Here is a 24,851-nt window from a genome sequence, read left to right as displayed (position 1 = left end):
ACCTGCCACAGTTAATGAATTAAGTGACTCAATAAATAAATGAATAAATTACCTTAGCACAAAAAGAACCCTGATTTATTTATTAAAAATACTTTACAATAAATAAAATTCAGTTTCATTTCTGCAGAAAAAGAACAAACACTGATTAAATTCATTAAATCTTTATTTATTTGGATATTAGATAATATATCAATCTGTTTCCTTAGCTTCATGGTCAGTAAATCCAGCTTCAGATAAAGATAAGTGATTATGCAACAACTACTTTAGAAATCTGTTAATGTTTCGTTCAGAAAAGTCTCTGTTATCTTCTGTGTCTATATTAAAGTGAATCTCTGTGGACAGTTAGACTCATCACCCTGAGACTCTGGGACTGAGACTCTGAGACTCTGGGACTCTGGGACTCTGAGACTTTGAGACTCATCACCCTGAGACTCTGGGACTGAGACTCTGAGACTCTGAGACTCTGGGACTCTGGGACTCTGAGACTTTGAGACTCTGGGACTCTGGGACTCTGAGACTTTGAGACTCTGGGACTGAGACTCTGAGACTCTGGGACTGAGACTCTGAGACTCTGGGACTCTGGGACTCTGAGACTCTGGGACTCTGAGACTCTGGGACTCTGAGACTTTGAGACTCTGGGACTGAGACTCTGAGACTCTGAGACTCTGGGACTCTGAGACTCTGAGACTGAGACTCTGAGACTCTGAGACTCTGGGACTGAGACTCTGAGACTCTGAGACTCTGAGACTCTGGGACTGAGACTCTGAGACTCTGAGACTCTGGGACTGAGACTCTGAGACTCTGGGACTCTGATACTCTGAGACTCTGGGACTGACTCTGGGACTCTGATACTCTGAGACTCTGGGACTCTGGGACTCTAAAACTCTGAGACTCTGAGACTCTGAGACTCTGGGACTGAGACTCTGAGACTCTGGGACTCTGATACTCTGAGACTCTGGGACTGACTCTGGGACTCTGATACTCTGAGACTCTGGGACTCTGGGACTCTGAGACTCTGAGACAGACAGAGACAACCTTACAACTTTACTTTAGAGAAACAATATGCAGGTTCATCTATAAAGGACCCAGTCCTGCAGGGTCTCTGCCTGTCCCTGTAGGACTCACACTGTCGCATCATTTCTTTAGAGTCGGATTATTTATTTGTTCCGTTCAAAATAAATTGCACCAAAATCTTCATATCTAAATAAATCTATATTTATCTCCAGTTTGTGTGTGTGTGTGTGTGTGTGTGTGTGTGTGTGTGTGTGTGTGTGTGTGTGTGTGTGTGTGTGTGTGTGTGTGTTTATGTGCAGGTCTCTTCGAAGGCCCTGATGATGGAGTCGTATGCTGGTGGGGGGGGGCTCTGCGTGGGCAGGAACCCCTTCAGCCCGTTAGTCCCCAGCCAGAAGGAGTGTCTCTTGTTGGGCTCGGGGGGGTCCGGGGCCCCCCTGTCCTCCGTGTCCTCCCCCAGCTCCATCTCCAGACCCGGCCGGCTCTTCTTCACGGGTCTGAAGGTGGACGCCTCCACGGGTGGCTTGCTGCCCAGGGGCCCCACAGGCTCCAGAGAGGGCTGCCGGCAGACGCTCAGGAAGGTGCTCCGGTACAGCTGGGGGCCCTGCGCGGCGTCCAAGGGGCCGGGCCTCTTGGGGGGCCGCCGGGTGATCCGGGCGGTGGCTTTACGTCGAGACACCCAGGTGAGTAGGACGTAGACCAGGGCCCCCAGGAGCAGACCCACCAGCACTGACAGGCAGAAGGCCAGCATCATATCTCCTGCAGGGGGGGGGGGAGCACAACACTGTGAGCAGGATGCTTGGGGGGGAGCACAACACTGTGAGCAGGATGCTGGGGGGGGGGGGGGGGGCACAACACTGTGAGCAGGATGCTGGGGGGGGGGCACAACACTGTGAGCAGGATGCTGGGGGGGGCACAACACTGTGAGCAGGATGCTGGGGGGGGCACAACACTGTGAGCAGGATGCTGGGAGGGGGCACAACACTGTGAGCAGGATGCTGGGGGGGGGGGCACAACACTGTGAGCAGGATGCTGGGGGGGCACAACACTGTGAGCAGGATGCTGGGAGGGGGGGGCACAACACTATGAGCAGGATGCTGGGGGAGGCACAACACTGTGAGCAGGATGCTGGGGGGGGCACAACACTGTGAGCAGGATGCTGGGGGGGGCACAACACTGTGAGCAGGATGCTGGGGGGGGCACAACACTGTGAGCAGGATGCTGGGGGGGGGGGGCACAACACTGTGAGCAGGATGCTGGGGGGGGGGGGGCACAACACTGTGAGCAGGATGCTGGGGGGGGGGGCACAACACGAGTATTCCAGCAGACGGCCGAAACCGACGTCAAAGGGATACATACGGACTTTAAACACAAAGGAAGATCCAGAGGGACACAGAGAGAGAGACAACAAGTAGAGGGACTTTAGAGGATCTCACAGGGGCAGTAAACAACAACAACAACAACAACAACAACAACAACAACAACAACAAGGGGTGCAAGATGACCAGAAAGTTACTTCAAAAGACCACAAAGAGAGGCTAAATGTAAAAACAGGGACTCGATGTCTGAACGAGACACACAGGGACACACAGAGACACACAGAGACCTCACAGGGACACAGAGACACACAGAGACCACACAGGGACACACAAGGACACACAGGGACACACAAGGACACACAGGGACACACAAGGACCACACAGGGACACACAGGGACGCACAAAGACAAACAAGGACACACAGAGACCTCACAGGGACACACAGAGACAAACAGGGACACACAGAGACAAACAGGGACACACAGGGACAAACAGGGACACACAGGGACCACACAGGGACACACAGAGACACACAGGGACCATACAGAGATGCACAGGGACCATACAGGGACACACAGGGACACACAGAGATGCACAGGGACCATACAGGGACAAACAGGGACACACAGGGACACACAGAGACCACAGAGACCTCACAGGGACACAGAGACCTCACAGGGACACACAGAGACAAACAGGGACACACAGGGACCACACAGGGACACACAGAGACACACAGGGACCATACAGGGACACACAGGGACACACAGAGACACACAGGGACACAAAGGGACCTCACAGGGACACACAGAGACACACAGGGACCATACAGGGACACACAGCGACCATACAGGGACACACAGGGACACATAGAGACCTCGTAGGGACACAAAGGGACCTCACAGGGACACACAAAGACAAACAAGGACACACAGAGACCTCACAGGGACACACAGAGACCTCACAGAGACCTCACAGAGACCTCACAGGGACACAGAGACCTCACAGGGACACACAGAGACCACAGAGACCTCACAGGGACACAGAGACCTCACAGGGACACACAGAGACAAACAGAGACACACAGGGACCATACAGGGACACACAGGGACACACAGAGACCTCACAGGGACACAAAGGGACCTCACAGGGACACACAGAGACACACAGGGACCATACAGGGACACACAGGGACCATACAGGGACACACAGGGACACATAGAGACCTCACAGGGACACAAAGGGACCTCACAGGGACACACAAAGACAAACAAGGACACACAGAGACCTCACAGGGACGCACAAAGACCTCACAAGGACCTCACAGGGACACACAAAGACAAACAAGGACACACAGAGACCTCACAGGGACGCACAAAGACCTCACAAGGACCTCACAAAGACCTCACAGGGACCTCACAGGGACACACAGGGACACACAGGGACCACACCACACAGGGACACACAGGGACACACAGGGACCACACAGGGACCACTACGGGAGGCCAGATGTAAACACAGGGATCGAAAGGAATAAGAGCTGGAAGAATGTCCCAGAGGACCGGAGAGGAAAAGGAGGAGTCTCTGACTGAGAGGAGGTTTTAGAGTCTGAGTGTGTTGCTCCTCTCTGAGAGCGATGGGGGAGTCCCAGTACCCCCTTGGCAGTTCAGAACACTAACTGATCAGGCTTGTTCAAAAATACAAGCCCCTTGTCAGGAGACAGCCTACCACCATCCGGACTGTACAGCAGTGGTCTGATGGGGTCGAGGAGGAGTTGAGGGCGTGGTACAGGACAACAGACTGGGACATGTTTCAGAGAGTTCGTGTGGAGGACATTAATGGACTCTCACAGAGCATCACGGACTACATCAGTTTCTGTGAGGAGAGCATTGTACCCACCAAAAAGGTTTGATGGTTCCCAAACAATAAACCCCAATCAACGGGGACATTACAACAACAAGAAAAAGGGCTTTCATGGCAAGAGACGCTGAGGGGGCTAAAGCCGTACAGAAGCAGCTGAAGAAAGAGCTAAAGGCAGCCAAGGAGAACTACAAAGCCAGACTGGAGGGACGTCTGGAGGCCCACAGCTCGAGAGAGGTGTGGGGAGGGGTGAGGAACATCACAGGCTCCAAACAGTCAAACACGGCTATGGAGGGGACCCCTGAAGGTGGGAATGAGCTGAACCTGTTCTTCAACAGGTTTGATCTTCCCATCTCCAGCTCAACAGGTCAGCAGGGGTTCTCTGGCACCATTTCCCACCTCTTCTACTTCTTCTCCAACCCCACTCTTGGGTGACACTTCCAGCAGCTTCACACCTCTGATAATCACCACCGGACAGGTCAGGGATCAGCTCTCGAAGATCAATGTGAGAAAGGCCAGGGGGCCAGACAACACCAACCCCGGGTGCTCAAGGTGTGCGCCGGACAGTCAGCAGGAGCTTTCAGCACCTCTTCAGTCTCTCTCTGAAGCTGATGAAGGGGCCTGAGATCTGGAAGGCTTCCTGCATTGCCCCGGTGCCCAAAAACACGCCCCAGCCCTCCAGAAGACTACAGGCCTGTAGCTCTGACCTCTCATGTCATGAAGGTCTTTGAGAGACTGATCCTGCAGCATCTCAAACCCCTTGTGTGTGACTCCCTGGACCCTCTACAGTTTGGCTACCAGGCCCACATCGGTGTAGAGGAGGCCCTCTCTACATGCACAGCTCACTAAGAACCCTGTTGTTCCACTTCTCCAGCGCCTTCAACACCATCCAGCCACACCTGCCCTCTGAGAAGTTGTCCCTGATGCAGGTGGATCACAGCTTGGTGGCCTGGATCACTGACTACCTCACCAGCAGACCTCAGTATGTCAGACTGCAGGGCAGCGGGTCTGATGTGAGCAACACTGGAGCCCCCCAAGGAACTGTGCTGTCACCATTCCTGTTCACCCTCTACACCTCATCTGTATATCTTTAACAATACTCTCGTTACTCATCTGTATATCTTTCACAATACTCTCGTTACTCATCTGTATATCTTTAACAATACTCTCGTTACTCATCTGTACATCTTTAACAATACTCTCGTTACTCATCTGTATATCTTTAACAATACCCTCGTTACTCATCTGTATATCTTTCACAATACTCTCGTTACTCATCTGTATATCTTTAACAATACTCTCGTTACTCATCTGTATATCTTTCACAATACTCTTGTTACTCATCTGTATATCTTTCACAATACTCTCGTTACTCATCTGTATATCTTTAACAATACTCTCGTTACTCATCTGTATATCTTTCACAATACTCTCGTTACTCATCTGTATATCTTTAACAATACTCTCGTTACTCATCTGTATATCATTCACAATACTCTCGTTACTCATCTGTACATCTTTCACAATACTCTCGTTACTTATCTGTATATCTTTAACAATACTCTCGTTACTCATCTGTATATCTTTCACAATACTCTCGTTACTCATCTGTACATCTTTCACAATACTCTCGTTACTTATCTGTATATCTTTAACAATACTCTCGTTACTCATCTGTATATCTTTAACAATACTCTCGTTACTCATCTGTATATCTTCAACAATACTCTCGTTACTCATCTGTATATCTTTCACAATACTCTCGTTACTCATCTGTATATCTTTGACAATACTCTCGTTACTTATCTGTATATCTTTAACAATACTCTCGTTACTCATCTGTATATCATTCACAATACTCTCGTTACTCACCTGTATATCTTTAACAATACTCTCGTTACTCACCTGTATATCTTTAACAATACTCTCGTTACTCATCTGTATATCTTTAACAATACTCTCGTTACTCATCTGTATATCTTTAACAATACTCTCGTTACTCATCTGTATATCTTTAACAATACTCTCGTTACTCATCTGTACATCTTTCACAATACTCTCGTTACTCATCTGTATATCTTTCACAATACTCTCGTTACTCATCTGTATATCTTTAACAATACTCTCGTTACTCATTTGTATATCTTTAACAATACTCTTGTTACTCATCTGTATATCATTCACAATACTCTCGTTACTCACCTGTACATCTTTAACAATACTCTCGTTACTCATCTGTATATCTTTAACAATACTCTCGTTACTCATTTGTATATCTTTAACAATACTCTTGTTACTCATCTGTATATCTTTAACAATACTCTCGTTACTCACCTGTATATCTTTAACAATACTCTCGTTACTCATCTGTATATCTTTAACAATACTCTCGTTACTCATCTGTACATCTTTAACAATACTCTCGTTACTCATCTGTATATCTTTAACAATACTCTCGTTACTCATCTGTATATCTTTGACAATACTCTCGTTACTCATCTGTATATCTTTAACAATACTCTCGTTACTCATCTGTATATCTTTAACAATACTCTCGTTACTCATCTGTATATCTTTAACAATACTCTCGTTACTCATCTGTATATCTTTAACAATACTCTCGTTACTCACCTGTATATCTTTAACAATACTCTCGTTACTCATCTGTATATCTTTAACAATACTCTTGTTACTCATCTGTATATCTTTCACAATACTCTCGTTACTCATCTGTATATCTTTCACAATACTCTCGTTACTCATCTGTATATCTTTAACAATACTCTCGTTACTCATCTGTACATCTTTCACAATACTCTCGTTACTCATCTGTACATCTTTAACAATACTCTCGTTACTCATCTGTATATCTTTAACAATACTCTCGTTACTCATTTGTATATCTTTAACAATACTCTTGTTACTCATCTGTATATCTTTAACAATACTCTCGTTACTCACCTGTATATCTTTAACAATACTCTCGTTACTCATCTGTATATCTTTAACAATACTCTTGTTACTCATCTGTATATCTTTCACAATACTCTCGTTACTCATCTGTATATCTTTAACAATACTCTCGTTACTCACCTGTATATCTTTAACAATACTCTCGTTACTCATCTGTATATCTTTAACAATACTCTTGTTACTCATCTGTATATCTTTCACAATACTCTCGTTACTCATCTGTATATCTTTCACAATACTCTCGTTACTCATCTGTATATCTTTAACAATACTCTCGTTACTCATCTGTATATCTTTAACAATACTCTCGTTACTCATCTGTATATCTTTAACAATACTCTCGTTACTCATCTGTATATCTTTCACAATACTCTCGTTACTCATCTGTATATCTTTAACAATACTCTCGTTACTCATCTGTATATCTTTCACAATACTCTCGTTACTCATCTGTATATCTTTAACAATACTCTCGTTACTCATCTGTATATCTTTCACAATACTCTCGTTACTCATCTGTATATCTTTAACAATACTCTCGTTACTCATCTGTATATCTTTCACAATACTCTCGTTACTCATCTGTATATCTTTAACAATACTCTCGTTACTCATCTGTATATCATTCACAATACTCTCGTTACTCATCTGTACATCTTTCACAATACTCTCGTTACTTATCTGTATATCTTTAACAATACTCTCGTTACTCACCTGTACATCTTTCACAATACTCTCGTTACTTATCTGTATATCTTTAACAATACTCTCGTTACTCATCTGTATATCTTTAACAATACTCTCGTTACTCATCTGTATATCTTTAACAATACTCTCGTTACTCATCTGTATATCTTTAACAATACTCTCGTTACTCATCTGTATATCTTTCACAATACTCTCGTTACTTATCTGTATATCTTTAACAATACTCTCGTTACTCATCTGTATATCATTCACAATACTCTCGTTACTCACCTGTATATCTTTAACAATACTCTCGTTACTCATCTGTATATCTTTAACAATACTCTCGTTACTCATCTGTATATCTTTAACAATACTCTCGTTACTCATCTGTATATCTTTAACAATACTCTCGTTACTCATTGTATATCTTTAACAATACTCTCGTTACTCATCTGTATATCTTTCACAATACTCTCGTTACTCATCTGTATATCTTTCACAATACTCTCGTTACTCATCTGTATATCTTTCACAATACTCTCGTTACTCATCTGTATATCTTTCACAATACTCTCGTTACTCATCTGTATATGTTTAACAATACTCTCGTTACTCATCTGTATATCTTTAACAATACTCTCGTTACTCATCTGTATATCTTTAACAATACTCTCGTTACTCATCTGTATATCTTTCACAATACTCTCGTTACTCATCTGTATATCTTTCACAATACTCTCGTTACTCATCTGTATATCTTTCACAATACTCTCGTTACTCATCTGTATATCTTTAACAATACTCTCGTTACTCACCTGTATATCTTTAACAATACTCTCGTTACTCACCTGTATATCTTTAACAATACTCTCGTTACTCATCTGTATATCTTTCACAATACTCTCGTTACTCATCTGTATATCTTTCACAATACTCTCGTTACTCATCTGTATATCTTTCACAATACTCTCGTTACTCATCTGTATATCTTTCACAATACTCTCGTTACTCATCTGTATATCTTTAACAATACTCTCGTTACTCATCTGTATATCTTTAACAATACTCTCGTTACTCACCTGTATATCTTTAACAATACTCTCGTTACTCAACTGTATATCTTTAACAATACTCTCGTTACTCAACTGTATATCTTTCACAATACTCTCGTTACTCATCTGTATATCATTCACAATACTCTCGTTACTCATCTGTATATCTTTCACAATACTCTCGTTACTCACCTGTATATCTCTGTTTAGTTTTTAGAATGTTTTGTTTGTATTTTAAAGTGTGTTTCATATCCTGTGTGAACCTGTTCTGTTTCCTCTTCTCTGTTGCTGCTTCAACACTGAATTTCCCCACGGAGATTAATAAAGGTACACCTCACTTCACCTCACCTCACCTCACCCCTCACTTCACCTCACCTCACCTCACCTCACCCCTCACCTCACCTCACCTCACCTCACCTCACCTCACCTCACCTCACCTCACCTCACCTCACCTCACCTCACCTCACCCCTCACCTCGCCTCACCTCACCTCACCTCACCTCACCTCACCCCTCACCTCACCTCACCACCCCTCACCTCACCTCACCTCACCTCACCCCTCACCTCACCTCACCTCACCTCACCTCACCCCTCACCTCACCTCACCTCACCTCACCTCACCCCTCACCTCACCTCACCTCACCTCACCTCACCTCACCTCACCCCTCACCTCACCACCCCTCACCTCACCTCACCCCTCACCTCACCTCACCTCACCTCATCTTATCTCATCTTATCTGAGGAGCTGTTGTTGCCTCAGCAGCAGAAGTTATTCTGGGATGTTCTTCAGTCTTTATTGATCCTGTTTCTGGATATTCTGAGCTGAGTTACATCACCCTGTCCTCACAGCGTGGGCTCTCTCTGTCTCTCTCTCTGTCTCTCTCTCTCTCTCCCTGCCTCTGGAAAAGAGGAGGTTTTAAATACCTTGGGGTGTTTTTAGGCAAGTAGGCTAACAAAATAAAGAATTGTGACAATGTCCTTGAAAAGGTCAAAGGTCGGCTTTCTAAATGGAAATGACTGCTTCCAAAAATGTCGTACAGAGGCTGAACCTTGATTTTAAATAATTTAGTCTCATCTGCCCTCTGGCACCGGCTGCGCTGTGTCGATCCTCCAGCTTCACTCCTGTCCCAGATCCAAAAGGTTTTAGTTGATTTTATTTGGGATCAGTTGCACTGGATACCTCAGAGTGTCCTTTTCCTCCCCAAAGAACAGGGGGGGCAGGGACTGGACCACCTGGCCAGCAGGGGCGCTGCTTTCCGTCTGCAGTTCATTCAAAGACTGTTGACTGGACCGATGGACACTTTGTGGAGGCCTCTATCCCGTTGCATCCTGCAGCGTTTTAACGGTCTGGGTCTGGAGTTTAACTGTCTTCATGAACACACCGTGGACACCTCGTCTCTGCCAGGCTTTTATAAGAATGTTTTTAGCGTTTGGAACATGCTGCAGAGACAGAGGCAGGGGCAGGTGGACTCCCTGCACTGGCTTTTAAAGGAGCCCGTCCTGTGTGGGACGATACTGGACTACCCCAGCTGGATGGGAGCAGCGGCATCCAGACAGCTGAGGACTGCAGGAGTTTACCTTCTGGGGCAGGTGGTGGAGCTGACTGGACCTGGACTGGAAGACCCCACTCAACTGGCAGCTCGGATGGGAGTGAGATCCGGGCCAACATGGCGGTGTATCTCAGCAGGAAGAGGAAGGTGGAGGGAAATGTAAATGTTGAGCCTGTTGCTGTGTGTGCTAACAGGATCAAGTCCAGACTTCAGATTGATTTCAGCTTTTATAAAACCACAGGAGATCTGGCCACGTTCCAGCAAGTTTGGAGTCTCATCAAAGCACTTTGCTCTGTGTCAGAGGACAAGCTCATCATGGGAGACGGTCTCCTCTAATCTTATTCATCCTATTTATGAATGTGTGTTTGTCGGTGAGGAATTGGTATTTTTTGTTGAATGTGCAAATGATAACGTATAATAAAGCTATGGTGTAGGTCCGAGATCTCGCACCACATATTGACAGACTTCGCTTAGGTACCCTTCTTGTTCTTCTTCTCCTTCTTCTTCTTCTTCTCCTTCTTCTTCTCCTCCTTCTCCTTCTTCTTCTCCTTCTCCTTCTTCTTCTCCTTCTTCTTCTTCTCCTTCTTGTTCTCCTTGTTCTCCTTCTTCTTCTTCCTCTTCTTCTTCTTTAGTTTTTCAATGTCCCCTCACAGCCACCGTACAAAGTAGTGTTCAGAAAAAAAGAAAAACTCCATGCCCCTCTCTCTCTCTATCTCTCCGTCTCTCTCTGTCTCCCTCTCCCTCCCTCTCTCTCTTATTGAAACTGAGTCTCTAAATGGAAATGGATTTTTAGAGTTTGTGCAGAAAGTTGTTTTGAGAAAGTTTAGAGAAAATCATGCAGAATAATCCAGTACACTTCCCCTCTTCTCTTCTGTTGAGCTGTTCTACTCTTTGGTGTTTCTTCGCTCGTTATACATCTGATATTTATTATTTTTCATCTGATGCCGTCATTTCTCAGCAATATCTGTTGCAAGAAATTCTGGGTTTATATTTATGTCTAACCCTTAAAAACAAAACAGAAAAAGACAGTTTGCATGCTTTTTTAAAACAATTAAAGAAATAAGTAAGATTAGTGGATTAAAAATAAATAAACTGGGTAAAATGTTAGAGTGCAATAACAATATTAAAAATAACAATAATAGTATTATTAAAAATAACAATAATAGTAATATTAATAATAACATAATAGTAATATTAAAAATAATAATAATAGTAATATTAAAAATAACAATAATAGTAATATTAATAATAATAATAATAGTAATATTAAAAATAACAATAATAGTAATATTAATAATAACATAATAGTAATATTAAAAATAACATAATAGTAATATTAATAATAACAATAATAGTAATATTAATAATAATAATAATAGTAATATTAAAAATAATAATAATAGTAATATTAATAATAACAATAATAGTAATATTAAAAATAACATAATAGTAATATTAATAATAACAATAATAGTAATATTAAAAATAACAATAATAGTAATATTAATAATAATAATAATAGTAATATTAAAAATAACAATAATAGTAATATTAATAATAACAATAATAGTAATATTAATAATAATAATAATAGTAATATTAATAATAACATAATAGTAATATTAATAATAATAATAATAGTAATATTAAAAATAACATAATAGTAATATTAAAAATAACATAATAGTAATATTAAAAATAACAATAATAGTAATATTAAAAATAATAATAATAGTAATATTAAAAATAACAATAATAGTAATATTAATAATAACAATAATAGTAATATTAATAATAACATAATAGTAATAATAATAATAACAATAATAGTAATATTAATAATAATAATAATAATAATATTAAAAATAACAATAATAGTAATATTAATAATAACATAATAGTATTAATAATAATAACAATAATAGTAATATTAATAATAACATAATAGTAATAATAATAATAACAATAATAGTAATATTAATAATAATAATAATAATAATATTAATAATAGTAATAACAATATTAAAAATAACAATAATAGTAATATTAAAAATAACATAATAGTAATATTAATAATAACAATAATAGTAATATTAATAATAACAATAATAGTAATATTAATAATAATAATAATAATAATAATAGTAATATTAAAAATAACAATAATAGTAATATTAATAATAAATAAATATAAACACAACATGAAGAAATTAATGCAAAATGACCCAAAAGGAAATATAAATGACTATAAAGGGAGAATATATTATGACAAAGATATAAATAAATATAGCCTGTATATTAAATAAAATGATGAAAGAGACTTTAAGTTGATTACAGGACATTTAAAACACAGACTGAAAAACAGCGCTGTTCAACCAACCGTCCTTTAAGTGCAATATGATTTAATTACCCAGCTCATGAGCATTTTAAACACTGTACATCTTTTGATGCTCCTTTAAAGACGTAGAACCTCTCGATTAAGTGTTTTCATTGGTTGGAAGGTTGACTACAACACCTCACTGTATATTTCTGTTTAAAGACAATAAAGGCGTTCTGTTCTGTTCGACTAAACACATTTATGATGTAGAAATACAAGTTTTTGTTAGATTTTTCTGTGCTTTTTCCAAAGCTGCTCTCCCTCTCTGGAAGTATCCCATCAGATCCAGCAGAATCAAACAGACTCACCCAGGTTGAAGGAGTTCAGTATCTCCAGCAGAGGGTGCGTTTCATTTTGTGCCATAACTCCACATGAGGGGGTCTGCAGAAACCCTGAGACCCTCTGAGACCCTGAGACCCTGAGACCCCAAATCTCTCTGAGACTGAGCAGCAGTTTCTCCTGCAGAGGAAGCTCTCTCTGTCGTGCTTCCTCCCCCTCCGCTTTAAAATTAGCAGGGTTTGTTATCAGTGTGGGACATGACGCTGGGAGCCGGGGGCTTCCTCTGCATCATTTCCTCTCCATCAGCTAACAATGGCTGAGAGGGGAAGTAGATCAGCAGCCCTGCAGAGGAGATCAGGCAATACACTTCAGTATGTGAGTATTTCAACTCTGAATCTGGACTGGGTTTTGCAATAAAAATAAAGCTTCTCTACTGTAATGAAACTCCTCCGATGGGTTGGTAGTGTGCAGGCTGTGAGAGGAGCTGCCGATGAAGCAGTTCTTCATGTTAAACTGGACACAGATGTGATGAAACGGACTGGTTATTCAATGTTTGGGTTGATTTATGACCTTAGAACCAGTGGGAACCTTATAAAGAAATAAAATAACTACATTTAGTTGCAGTTTTGGCTGAAATGTCTCTTAATGTTGCTCTAACTATCCATGGATTTTCCTAAACACCATTAGTTCCCTAAACTAGTCATAATAACTCCTTCTCTTGAGGAGGTTTGTTAGTCTGCTTTGAGAGCTTTGCAGACCCCTCCCTCCCTGAGTCCTGGGTAGAGGATAGAGTGAGAGGAGGGTCCGCAGCTCTGAGGGATTTCCTCCCATTGTTGCAGCTCAGAGATCAGGACAGACTTTATTTCCATCAAGCCCTCTGCTCTTCAGACACATTCCTCCCCAAACACACACAGGTAGGGCGAGAGGATTTAGGGAGAGACATGATAGAGTTTAGATGAGGGAATGCTTTCTAAATGTTCCTTCATGTCACAGCGCACCCAGCAGGGGGCACTGCCGCATCTATTATGACACTGTCACATCCAAGCACTCCATTATACTTCATTATACTCCATTATACTTCATTATACTTCACTATACTCCATTATACTCCATTATACTTCATTATACTCCATTATACTCCATTATACTCCATTATACTTCATTATACTCCATTATACTCCATTATACTCCATTATACTTCAATATACTCCATTAGACTCCATTATACTTCAATATACTCCATTAGACTCCATTATACTTCAATATACTCCATTATACTCCATTATACTTCATTATACTCCATTATACTCCATTATACTCCATTATACTTCATTATACTTCAATATACTCCATTATACTCCATTATACTTCATTATACTCCATTATACTCCATTATACTTCATTATATTATACTTCATTATACTTCATTATACTCCATTATACTTCATTATACTCCATTATACTTCATTATACTGCATTATACTCCATTATACTTCACTATACTCCATTATACTTCATTGTACTGCATTGTACTGCATTGTACTGCATTGTACTGCATTGTACTTCATTGTACTGCATTGTACTTCATTGTACTGCATTGTACTGCATTGTACTGCATTGTACTTCATTGTACTGCATTGTACTGCATTGTACTTCATTGTACTTCATTGTACTGCATTGTACTGCATTGTACTTCATTGTACTTCATTGTACTGCATTGTACTTCATTGTACTGCATTGTACTGCATTGTACTGCATTGTTCTGCATTGTACTTCATTGTACTTCATTGTACTGCATTGTACTTCATTGTACTGCATTGTACTGCATTGTACTGCATTGTACTGCATGGTACTGCATTGTACTGCATGGTACTGCATTGTACTGCATTGTACTTCATTGTACTTCATTGTACTGCATGGTACTGCATGGTACTGCATGGTACTGCATTGTACTGCATTGTACTGCATTGTACTGCATTGTACTGCATTGTACTGCATGGTACTGCATTGTACTGCATTGTACTGCATTGTACTGCATGGTACTGCATGGTACTGCATTGTACTGCATTGTACTGCATTGTACTGCATGGTACTGCATGGTACTGCATGGTACTGCATGGTACTGCATGGTACTGCATGGTACTGCATGGTACTGCATTGTACTGCATGGTACTGCATGTGGAGTGCTCTTGTCACTGAGCATTTAAATAAAGTTTCACATTTTTTTGACAAATATTTCGATGACTTTGAGAAACTTTTTCGTTCTGACCCTCAGTCAGTATTTCGAGGTTCAGTTGGTAATATTAAAACGTTGTCGCTGATCTGAGAACGTTTCTTTTCTCCTTCTTTATTCTGGTTACTGGTTTCACACCACCGCAGTAACCATGGAAACGAGGCAACAGACACACACACTTCCGCTGAGAGGATCTGCAGCTGAGCGGTGAGAGACTTCAGACTGAAGCCTCTTTCAGTCCACTTCATTTAGAATAACCCCGGTCCCTGCGGGCTGTCCGGGTCCCGGTCTCTAACAGGGTTTACTCTCCTCTGGTTCTGGGTGTAGAGACTACCTCTCCGGTAGACTGGCGCTAATTCAAACCGGAACCCGAGTGAGTTTTATTACTATGATTACCTTTAGAGGAGCACAAACACGTGACCAGCGCGCGCGCGCTCACTCAAAGTAGAAGTACTGCAGTGTGAAATATTCCGTGTAGTGAAAGTACTGCATTCAACATGTTGTACAAAGTCAAACAGTATGAGCACATACAATACTGTAACTGCAGGAAGTATGCATTTTACACGGAGGTGGAAGAAGTAGAAGTACTCAGGTCTTGTACTTGAGTAAAGTAGAAGTACTCAGGTCTTGTACTTGAGTAAAGTAGAAGTACTCAGATCTTGTACTTGAGTAAAGTAGAAGTACTCAGATCTTGTACTTGAGTAAAGTAGAAGTACTCAGGTCTTGTACTTGAGTAAAGTAGAAGTACTCAGATCTTGTACTTGAGTAAAGTAGAAGTACTCAGGTCTTGTACTTGAGTAAAGTAGAAGTACTCAGATCTTGTACTTGAGTAAAGTAGAAGTACTCAGATCTTGTACTTGAGTAAAGTAGAAGTACTCAGATCTTGTTCTTGAGTAAAGTAGAAGTACTCAGGTCTTGTACTTGAGTAAAGTAGAAGTACTCAGATCCTGTACTTGAGTAAAGTAGAAGTACTCAGATCTTGTACTTGAGCAAAGTAGAAGTACTCAGGTCTTGTACTTGAGTAAAGTAGAAGTACTCAGGTCTTGTACTTGAGTAAAGTAGAAGTACTCAGATCTTGTACTTGAGTAAAGTAGAAGTACTCAGGTCTTGTACTTGAGTAAAGTAGAAGTACTCAGGTCTTGTACTTGAGTAAAGTAGAAGTACTCAGGTCTTGTACTTGAGTAAAGTAGAAGTACTCAGATCTTGTACTTGAGTAAAGTAGAAGTACTCAGATCTTGTAGCTACTTGAGTAAAGTAGAAGTACTCAGGTCTTGTACTTGAGTAAAGTAGAAGTACTCAGATCTTGTACTTGAGTAAAGTAGAAGTACTCAGGTCTTGTACTTGAGTAAAGTAGAAGTACTCAGGTCTTGTACTTGAGTAAAGTAGAAGTACTCAGATCTTGTACTTGAGTAAAGTAGAAGTACTCAGATCTTGTACTTGAGTAAAGTAGAAGTACTCAGGTCTTGTACTTGAGTAAAGTAGAAGTACTCAGATTTTGTACTTGAGTAAAGTAGAAGTACTCAGGTCTTGTACTTGAGTAAAGTAGAAGTACTCAGGTTTGTACTTGAGTAAAGTAGAAGTACTCAGGTCTTGTACTTGAGTAAAGTAGAAGTACTCAGGTCTTGTACTTGAGTAAAGTAGAAGTACTCAGGTCTTGTACTTGAGTAAAGTAGAAGTACTCAGGTCTTGTACTTGAGTAAAGTAGAAGTACTCAGGTCTTGTACTTGAGTAAAGTAGAAGTACCAGAGTGTAGGAATACTCTGTCACAGTGAAAGTATTCTAAATGTTCCTCCAGTGAAAGTAGAAAGTACTCTCCTCTAAATGTACTTAAAGTAGCGACAGTAAAAGTAGTCATTGTCTGATTGGTCCATTTCAGAATAATATCTCTGATATGTTTTATAATGATTGATCATTAAAGTGTTCTCAGAGCTGGTAAAGGTGCAGCTAGTTTGAATGGCTTTGTATACTGCAGGGTAGCTGCTGGATTTACTGCAGGGTAGCTGCTGGATGTACTGCAGGTGAACTACAGTCTGATTCATTAATCCAGATCTGTGAAAGAAACTCAAATCCGATTTTTTGCAGAATCTGACTTTTTTACACCCCTTTATTTAAAGTAAAACAGCTGAGGGTTAGTTGGTTGGTCACCTGATTAAAGGTGTGTCCTCTCTCAAACACTCCTCTCACACACTCCTCTCTCAAACACTCCTCTCACACACTGCTCTCACACACTGCTCTCACACACTCCTCTCACACACTGCTCTCACACACTCCTCTCACACACTCCTCTCACACACTCTGCTCCTGCAGATGCCTGTGAGCTGTGCTGTGATTGGACGGTGAAACTGCTGCATGAAACCTGAGACCTGATTGGACCCGGAGCTGCAGAGTGAGTATAAAGAGAGCGTGGGGTGGGGGGGGGGCAGTGGAGCATCAGACCCCTGTCCCAAAGCTGCAGGACAACATGGCGTCCACCGGGAGGTACGGCCGGACGGCTGTGGACATCGCCAACGTGATGCACAAACTGCAGAGTGAGTCTGTCTGTCTGTCTGTCTGTCTGTCTGTCTGTCTGTCTGTCTGTCTGTCTGTCTGTCTGTCTGTCTGTCTGTCTGTCTGTCTGTCTGTCTGTCTGTCTGTCTGTCTGTCTGTCTGTCTGTCTGTCTGTCTGTCTGTAGTTTTTATTGTCTGTCCTCATGCTGCTGCAGGACGCCCACATAAATCTACAGGTATAAATCTACAGGTATAAATATACAGGTATAAATCTACAGGTATAAATCTACAGGTATAAATCTACAGGTATAAATCTACAGGTATAAATATACAGGTATAAATATACAGGTATAAATATACAGGTATAAATCTACAGGTATAAATCTACAGGTATAAATCTACAGGTATAAATCTACAGGTATAAATCTACAGGTATAAATATACAGGTATAAATATACAGGTATAAATATACAGGTATAAATATACAGGTATAAATCTACAGGTATAAATATACAGGTATAAATCTACAGGTATAAATCTACAGGTATAAATCTACAGGTATAAATATACAGGTATAAATATACAGGTATAAATATACAGGTATAAATCTACAGGTATAAATCTACAGGTATAAATATACAGGTATAAATATACAGGTATAAATCTACAGGTATAAATCTACAGGTATAAATCTACAGGTCATGCAAACCTGTCAGAAAATGTTCCTTTCACTGAAGCCCTCCATGAAGACAGTTGTTGGAATACTTTAGAGAAAGATTGTAAAATGTTAAGACAAACAGCTGTTAGTACTTTGTTGAATAAGTCAGAATATGTTGGAACAAGAGAAGCAGTCCCAATGTTTGAGAGAGAAGTCAGAAAACATGAACTAAAAAGTCCAAATATATTTTAAAAGTAGAAATACTTTCATAATGTTTGGTAGACTGCAGGCTCAAAAGCTTTGAGAGCAAAAGCTAAAAGGTTGTACATCTTTAAGAAAACTAGAATATTGTAGGGAAAATAATAAGTAGAACTTTGAGATAGAAGTCGGAATATTTAATCTTAAAACAAATCCTAAAATGTTGAATAAAATGAGTTTTTTTACGTCTTAATATTTTAAGGAATAATTTGGATTATTGAACAAAGGAATTACTAACCCTTCTATCCGGTAATATTAGAGTTAGGATGGACAGCTTCAGAGCGACATTCAGACGCCACATGTTGCAGGATGAACGCAGCTGTATCTTAGGAACAGAAACATGACACAACAGAAGCATCTTCCTGTTGTGCAACCTCTGAGACTGCATGAATCTCTGATGATAATCTGGAGTTATTCTGCTCAAACCTCTCTAATATTCCCCTCCTCTCTGCACGGCCCCCACAGACAGAGGGAAACCTTCTGAAATGTTCCAGATCTGCAGCTGCTTTAACGCTAACGGGATCACACGCTGTAATTTCATCTATTCGCACATGGTGTCTTTTGTCTCCGGGTTGAGTTCCGTAATCTGATTTGGAATAATGAGAAAATGAATGTGCATTCTCGTGAGGTCTTGTGACCCGGCAGCGGCGAGTAATGAGGTGATTTTGTTCAGACTGGGACACTTCACAGCTCCTCTTTCGTAGGCTCCTCAGATCAGAGCTTCTGCAGAGAGGGAAACCACTCCTCCATTTCCCTCTGTCTGGAATGTATTTATCCAAGTCTGGAGTTGGAAGTTATCTCGTTAGTGTCTAATTTCTCTTTGATGCAAAAACATGTCATTTACTCAAAGTGTGGATAGGAGAAAGGGAGGGGGGGGGTTCTCTCTGCAGATTATAGTTTATATTTCCCGCGCTTTGTTCCTGTTGACGTCTCGTTGCCAGGACCACAAGTCTGAAACCTCGCTGTGGTTGTGCCAGCTCTGCCGCCTGGGCCCTGCAGAGACACTTCCTGTCACAGAGACTGAGAAGCACTTCTTCAGCTCAGAGACCGATCTGAGTCATCAGACAGCCTCAGCCCTCTGAGGACAGGCATGTTACCCTGCAGAGTAAAAGTCCTGCAGGGAACCTGACAAACATTAGGAAATAGTTGCTGTCTATCTGCTTATTGATACGTCTGTAAAATGTTTGCAGCACTTTATAAAAGATTTGGACCTCAACCTAAGAGTATTCAGACTCTAAGTATTACATTTGTTTTATCAACAGATTTAGATTTTGTAATGAAATACAACATTTTTCATAAATATGAGTTTTTATTTGAACTTTTTTCAGGAAATAATCCTAGTTATTTATCTCTAATCATTACAACCCTCGAGGCTCATTTGATTTTCCCAGGATCTCCACGCAACATGCATGAGAACCCTAAACGTCAGCTGTCCCTCACCAAAGCACTGTGTGGCGCTGTGGGGCTCACTGTGTCAGATCAGCTGATTCATAATGACTTTGTCGTTATAAAGACAGTAACCCTTCTTATCGTCTGCTGGAGAACAAGACAGAAACACAAAGAGATGCAGGCTCTCTGACCCTCACACAGAACCAGAGGCATGGTGATCTTTAAAGCTGCAGGGGGGGGGGGGGGGGGTTACCTGAGCAGGGCACGCTCTGCAGACTGGCAGCCTGTGTGGCATGTTTCTGACAGGAAGTAGTTTTGGTGTTGTGTCACATCTGGAGGGTGTTTTGGTGCAGCTTCCTGTCCTTAAAGAGTCCTGCAGAGGCTCAGAGTCCTGCAGAGGCTCAGAGTCCTGATGCAGGACAGAGGACATGAGGGAGATCTGGTTGATTGGAGTTTAGTGTTTAGGCTTCATGCAGAAACTCCACTCTTAAAGTTCTCTTTTAATTCCTCTTAATGCAGGACAAAAGAATCCTCTGAATGATGATTATTAATCCTCATTGGTTTATTATTACCTTAGGTTACACTCTACATAAAGGCAGCTGTAGGGACGTGTGCAAAGACGTGTAGAGATGCCCCCTAAAGAAGGAGGAAGGGAGTTCTTGTTAATGAAGTTGAACAGAGAGGGTCACTTCTGGAGGTTCAGGAAAACTAAAGAGCAAAATGTAAGACTTTATGGTCTTCCTTTAAAGTGATTATGGTTACTGTAAAATATATAATCATCTACATTTGATTTCTGTTTTGACCTCTATGTTCCTCACATTTAAAACGAATGCTTCCATGCAACAAACAATCTGTAGTCTCGACTGCAGATCTCTTCTAACCTCTAGGGCTCTCTAAGTTTCTAACCCTGGGGAAACCCAGGATCAGTTTGAGGATAAACCTGCAGCCTTACATGCCCTCTGGTGTTTCAGAGCGTGCATGAGGAGCGTGCATGAGGAGCGTGCATGAGGAGCGTGTGCTGTGGTTTAATGATGGTTTCACTGTGTCAGTTTCTCGTGAGCGTGCATGAGGAGCAATAGGAGCTTGCATGGGGAGCTTGCATGAGGAGCGAGCATGAGGAGCGTGCATGAGGAGCATGCTCTGGTAGCGTGTGCTGTGGTTTGATGCTGGTTTCACTGTATGTCTCACAGGAAGTGAAGACACACGCCTCCCAGTGTGGTAACCCCCCCCACTCACACACACACTGAAGCTCATTAATGTGAAATATTTCCAGAAGCTGAAGAGGAAGTTATGAGAGGTTTATTTCCTCTCTGTTTCCAGAGAGAGCGATCAGAAGACAGAGGAAATCATCAGGCGGCAAATATTTCTACACCGGACGGGAAATTACAAGAAGCTGTAAAGTCTTCTTCAGAATTCCTCCCCAGCTGTGAATACACAAGTGGAAAATGATAAAATAATAACAGATATATGAAAATAAAAATGAGGTATACATTTAAAAAACGGGGCGAATGTATTTGTGTACACACTTCAAAGAGGGTTACCATTTTTTAAACGCTTTCAGTTCCAGGTGAAAATGTTACTTAAAAACTTAAAAAATGACATAAAATAATCTGTTGTTATGAATCAGTGTTCAGCAGGGGGGGTTAAAGGCCTGTCAGCTGCAGCTGAAGCCTGTCAGTAACAGCTGACTCTAAGGTCCCGCCTCACACTAACGGTTTTCAACAAACCTGATTCATATCTGGAGTGTGAAATAAACAGATGGCTGTCCATCAGATCCTGCAGATTCATTAAGAGGTACATCCTCGTTAGAGCAGCTCAGTCAGGACTGCACTGCCCCCTGATGTACCCCCCCTCAGGTGATCTCAGGACACATCATGCCTCTGGTAGTACTGCAGGTAGTACTGCTGGTAGTACTGCTGGTAGTACTGCCGGTAGTACTGCAGGTAGTACTGCAGGTAGTACTGCAGGTAGTACTGCAGGTAGTACTGCAGGTAGTACTGCCGGTAGTACTGCTGGTAGTACTGCTGGTAGTACTGCTGGTAGTACTGCTGGTAGTACTGCCGGTAGTACTGCAGGTAGTACTGCAGGTAGTACTGCAGGTAGTACTGCAGGTAGTACTGCAGGTAGTACTGCAGGTAGTACTGCCGGTAGTACTGCTGGTAGTACTGCCGGTAGTACTGCTGGTAGTACTGCTGGTAGTACTGCTGGTAGTACTGCCGGTAGTACTGCAGGTAGTACTGCCGGTAGTACTGCTGGTAGTAGTACAAATACAGTGGTACTTCAGGTACTGTGTTGTTGTGAGGGGGGGGGGACCTGGGAGAAATGAGAGGCAGAGAGCAGCATGACTCTGACAGGAGAACAATAATGACTTACTGTCTTTGAACACAACACGGTAGGGCTGATACTCCCAGCAGAATACATCCCAGCAGAATCAGGGTGACTGAACCCCCCCCCCCCCCCCCCCCCCCCCCCCCTCTGTGCACTGACAGACAAGCTGTATCTGACCTGTTAGGTTTCCATATGCAAGGAGCCAGCTTTGGTCGATAACGGGGAATAAACAACAACGATAAATGAATACACTCTTAAATATATACTTTTTATTATTAAAGGAAATAAAAGGAAATAATTCCGACTACAAATCTAATCCAAATGTTGAATTACGGTGAAGAAAATGCAAAGTATATCTGAATAGAAATGAAAGAGCTGCAGTTTTAGGAGATAGGGGAATAAAAGCTCCTCTCTAACGGGATGTTGTTAGTCCTGCAGAAACATGTTTTATTTAAACATTTAAAGACATTTCTGCATAAAACTCTTTCCATAAATCAACAGAAAAATAACTGCCAGTATATTTTCATACAAAGTGCTGATAAATGAACAAACGTGGTTGTTTTATACATGTTGTATTCACATGTCTTCAGATAAAAGGCACAAAGGTCCGACAAACATTCAGTTAACGTTCAACCAATAATCTGTAAAACAGTCACTAGTTGCATTAAATTAAACCTAAATATAGACTGTCTCCAGGTTTGGAAGTGAAGGATTGATTTTGCTTTAAAATATGGAAACGGTTTGATAAATGAACTCCAGGCTGAGATTAAATCTGAGAGTGACTCTGCGTGCTCCAGATCCAAACCTGTCTCCTCTCGTTGCTCCGGCAGTTTTAATGAACCTCTGGACACAAAGCATCTGCTCTGGGCCAGAGAGACTGCAGCTATTTATAGGGAGGCTTTGAGTGGGGGGGTCCTGAGGAAGAAAGGACTCTTCTGCAGGAGAGGAGCTATCAAAGGCTTTATTTATCCTGTATTATGGGATAGATATTCAGAGAGCAGCAGGAGATGCTCTGCCTCCTCTGTCCAGGAACCTTCTCCTGGTTTAGAGAGGAGTCTGCACAAAATCAGAGAATCATGTGGAAGTTTTGTGTGTGTGTGTGTGTGTGTGTGTGTGTGTGTGTGTGTGTGTGTGTGTGTGTGTGTGTGTGTGTGTGTGTGTGTCATGCTGAGCTTCAGGCTCTTCATTTACTGCTTCTTTAATCAAAAGGACCACAGCGACTTTATGTAGAAAGAACCTGATGTACCGTGTTATCATTTATAGCTCTATCAGTTAGACTTTATTTAAAAGCTCAACGGCTTCACAGAGGACGGAGAGGAGTGGTCCTGCATTCATAAATAACAATGTGCAATAAATGCAAAGATTGATAAAAGATAAAAGGTTTTAAAAACAATAGTGACGTACCTCATAGGTACTGAAATACAATAAAGGAGAATAAGAGAATGTAAATACAAGTTCACAAATGAAGATCACTTCCTGCAGCTTTTAGATTGATCTATTTCAAATGTAATCAAACATTTGTATTTACTCATTTTTTATCAGATTTAAAATGAGCTGTATCAACATTTCAGACACACACACACACACACACACACACACACACACACACACACACCACACTCTCAGCTGAGGATAATGCAGGCTGTGACATCACAGCTCTGCTGGGCTCTGATTGGCTGCTGCTCACACGGTGATGCTGACAGGCAGTGCAGCAGGGGGCTGAGCATCACACAGGCATGGCTCCACTGGAGGGGAACACAGGAAGATGGAGGGGTCGTACGTGACCCGATCCGCTAGTGTGTGAGTGTGTGTGTGAGAGTGTGTGTGTCAGGGAGGAGGGGGAGCCAGATCTGTTTTGCTTCCTGCTGGAGAGAGCTCTCAGTGGATCTCATCCTCACACGTATATACATCCATCTGTGTGTGGCCGGTCCTCATGAGAGGCGGGGGTGTGTGTGCGGGGGGGCGATGGCTCAGTGCACGGACGGCAGGAAGTCTTCTCTGAACCTGGTCTCCGGATTCTTCCAGTATCTGAGGGGTAAGTAGGGCAGCTGCCGGGAGGACATGCTAGCAGAGGATCACCTTCACAACACACAGCTGAGAGAGAGTGTGTGTGTGTGTGTGTGTGTGCTCCAGTACCACAGTGTCATGCTACACAAACAGCTGTGTGTGTGTGTGTGTGTGTGTGTGTGTGTGTGTGTGTGTGTGTGTGTGTGTGTGTGTGTGTGTGTGTGTGCGATGCCTCAGTGGGCTTCCCTGTGCTGAAGCGTTTGTCCGAGGGTTAGCTGTGTCTCTCTGCCTGTTCCTCCGTCACGTGACGCTGTGTGTTATTGAGTGTGTGTGTGTGTGTGTGGGGGGGAAATGGCCCCCATGCAGCAGGAGCAGCAGCTG

The 24,851-nt window shown here is 41.9% G+C and overlaps 2 protein-coding genes across 3 annotated transcripts in view; one reads left to right on the top strand and one right to left on the bottom strand.

The window, feature by feature from the left end:
- Window positions 1-145: 145 nt before the first annotated feature.
- myct1b (myc target 1b) lies at window positions 146-19,067 on the bottom strand. Of its 2 annotated transcripts, XM_063909558.1 has the most exons (3): window positions 13,545-13,600; window positions 13,140-13,452; window positions 146-1,770 (listed from the first exon to the last, which is right to left on the bottom strand). In XM_063909558.1, exons 2-3 carry the CDS (start codon window positions 13,192-13,194, stop codon window positions 1,304-1,306), a joined length of 522 nt encoding a protein of 173 aa, XP_063765628.1. In that variant the 5' UTR covers window positions 13,195-13,452; window positions 13,545-13,600; the 3' UTR covers window positions 146-1,303. The 2 variants fall into 2 exon arrangements, with proteins under 2 accessions (XP_063765628.1, XP_063765629.1); XM_063909559.1 differs by lacking the exons at window positions 13,140-13,452; window positions 13,545-13,600 and adding an exon at window positions 18,985-19,067.
- Window positions 15,549-24,851, top strand: part of syne1b (spectrin repeat containing, nuclear envelope 1b) — a 90,601-nt gene continuing 81,298 nt past the window's right edge. Inside the window, 2 exon segments of the mRNA XM_063909560.1 lie at window positions 15,549-15,716; window positions 17,651-17,871. Coding sequence (XP_063765630.1) covers window positions 17,805-17,871 — 67 coding nt within the window. The 5' untranslated portion in view covers window positions 15,549-15,716; window positions 17,651-17,804.

This window comes from Eleginops maclovinus, chromosome 19 (assembly GCF_036324505.1).
Source record: "Eleginops maclovinus isolate JMC-PN-2008 ecotype Puerto Natales chromosome 19, JC_Emac_rtc_rv5, whole genome shotgun sequence".
Lineage (NCBI taxonomy): Eukaryota > Metazoa > Chordata > Actinopteri > Perciformes > Eleginopidae > Eleginops > Eleginops maclovinus.
The sequence above is the reverse complement of the archived record's forward strand: the minus strand, read 5'-3'. Positions and strand labels throughout refer to the sequence as shown.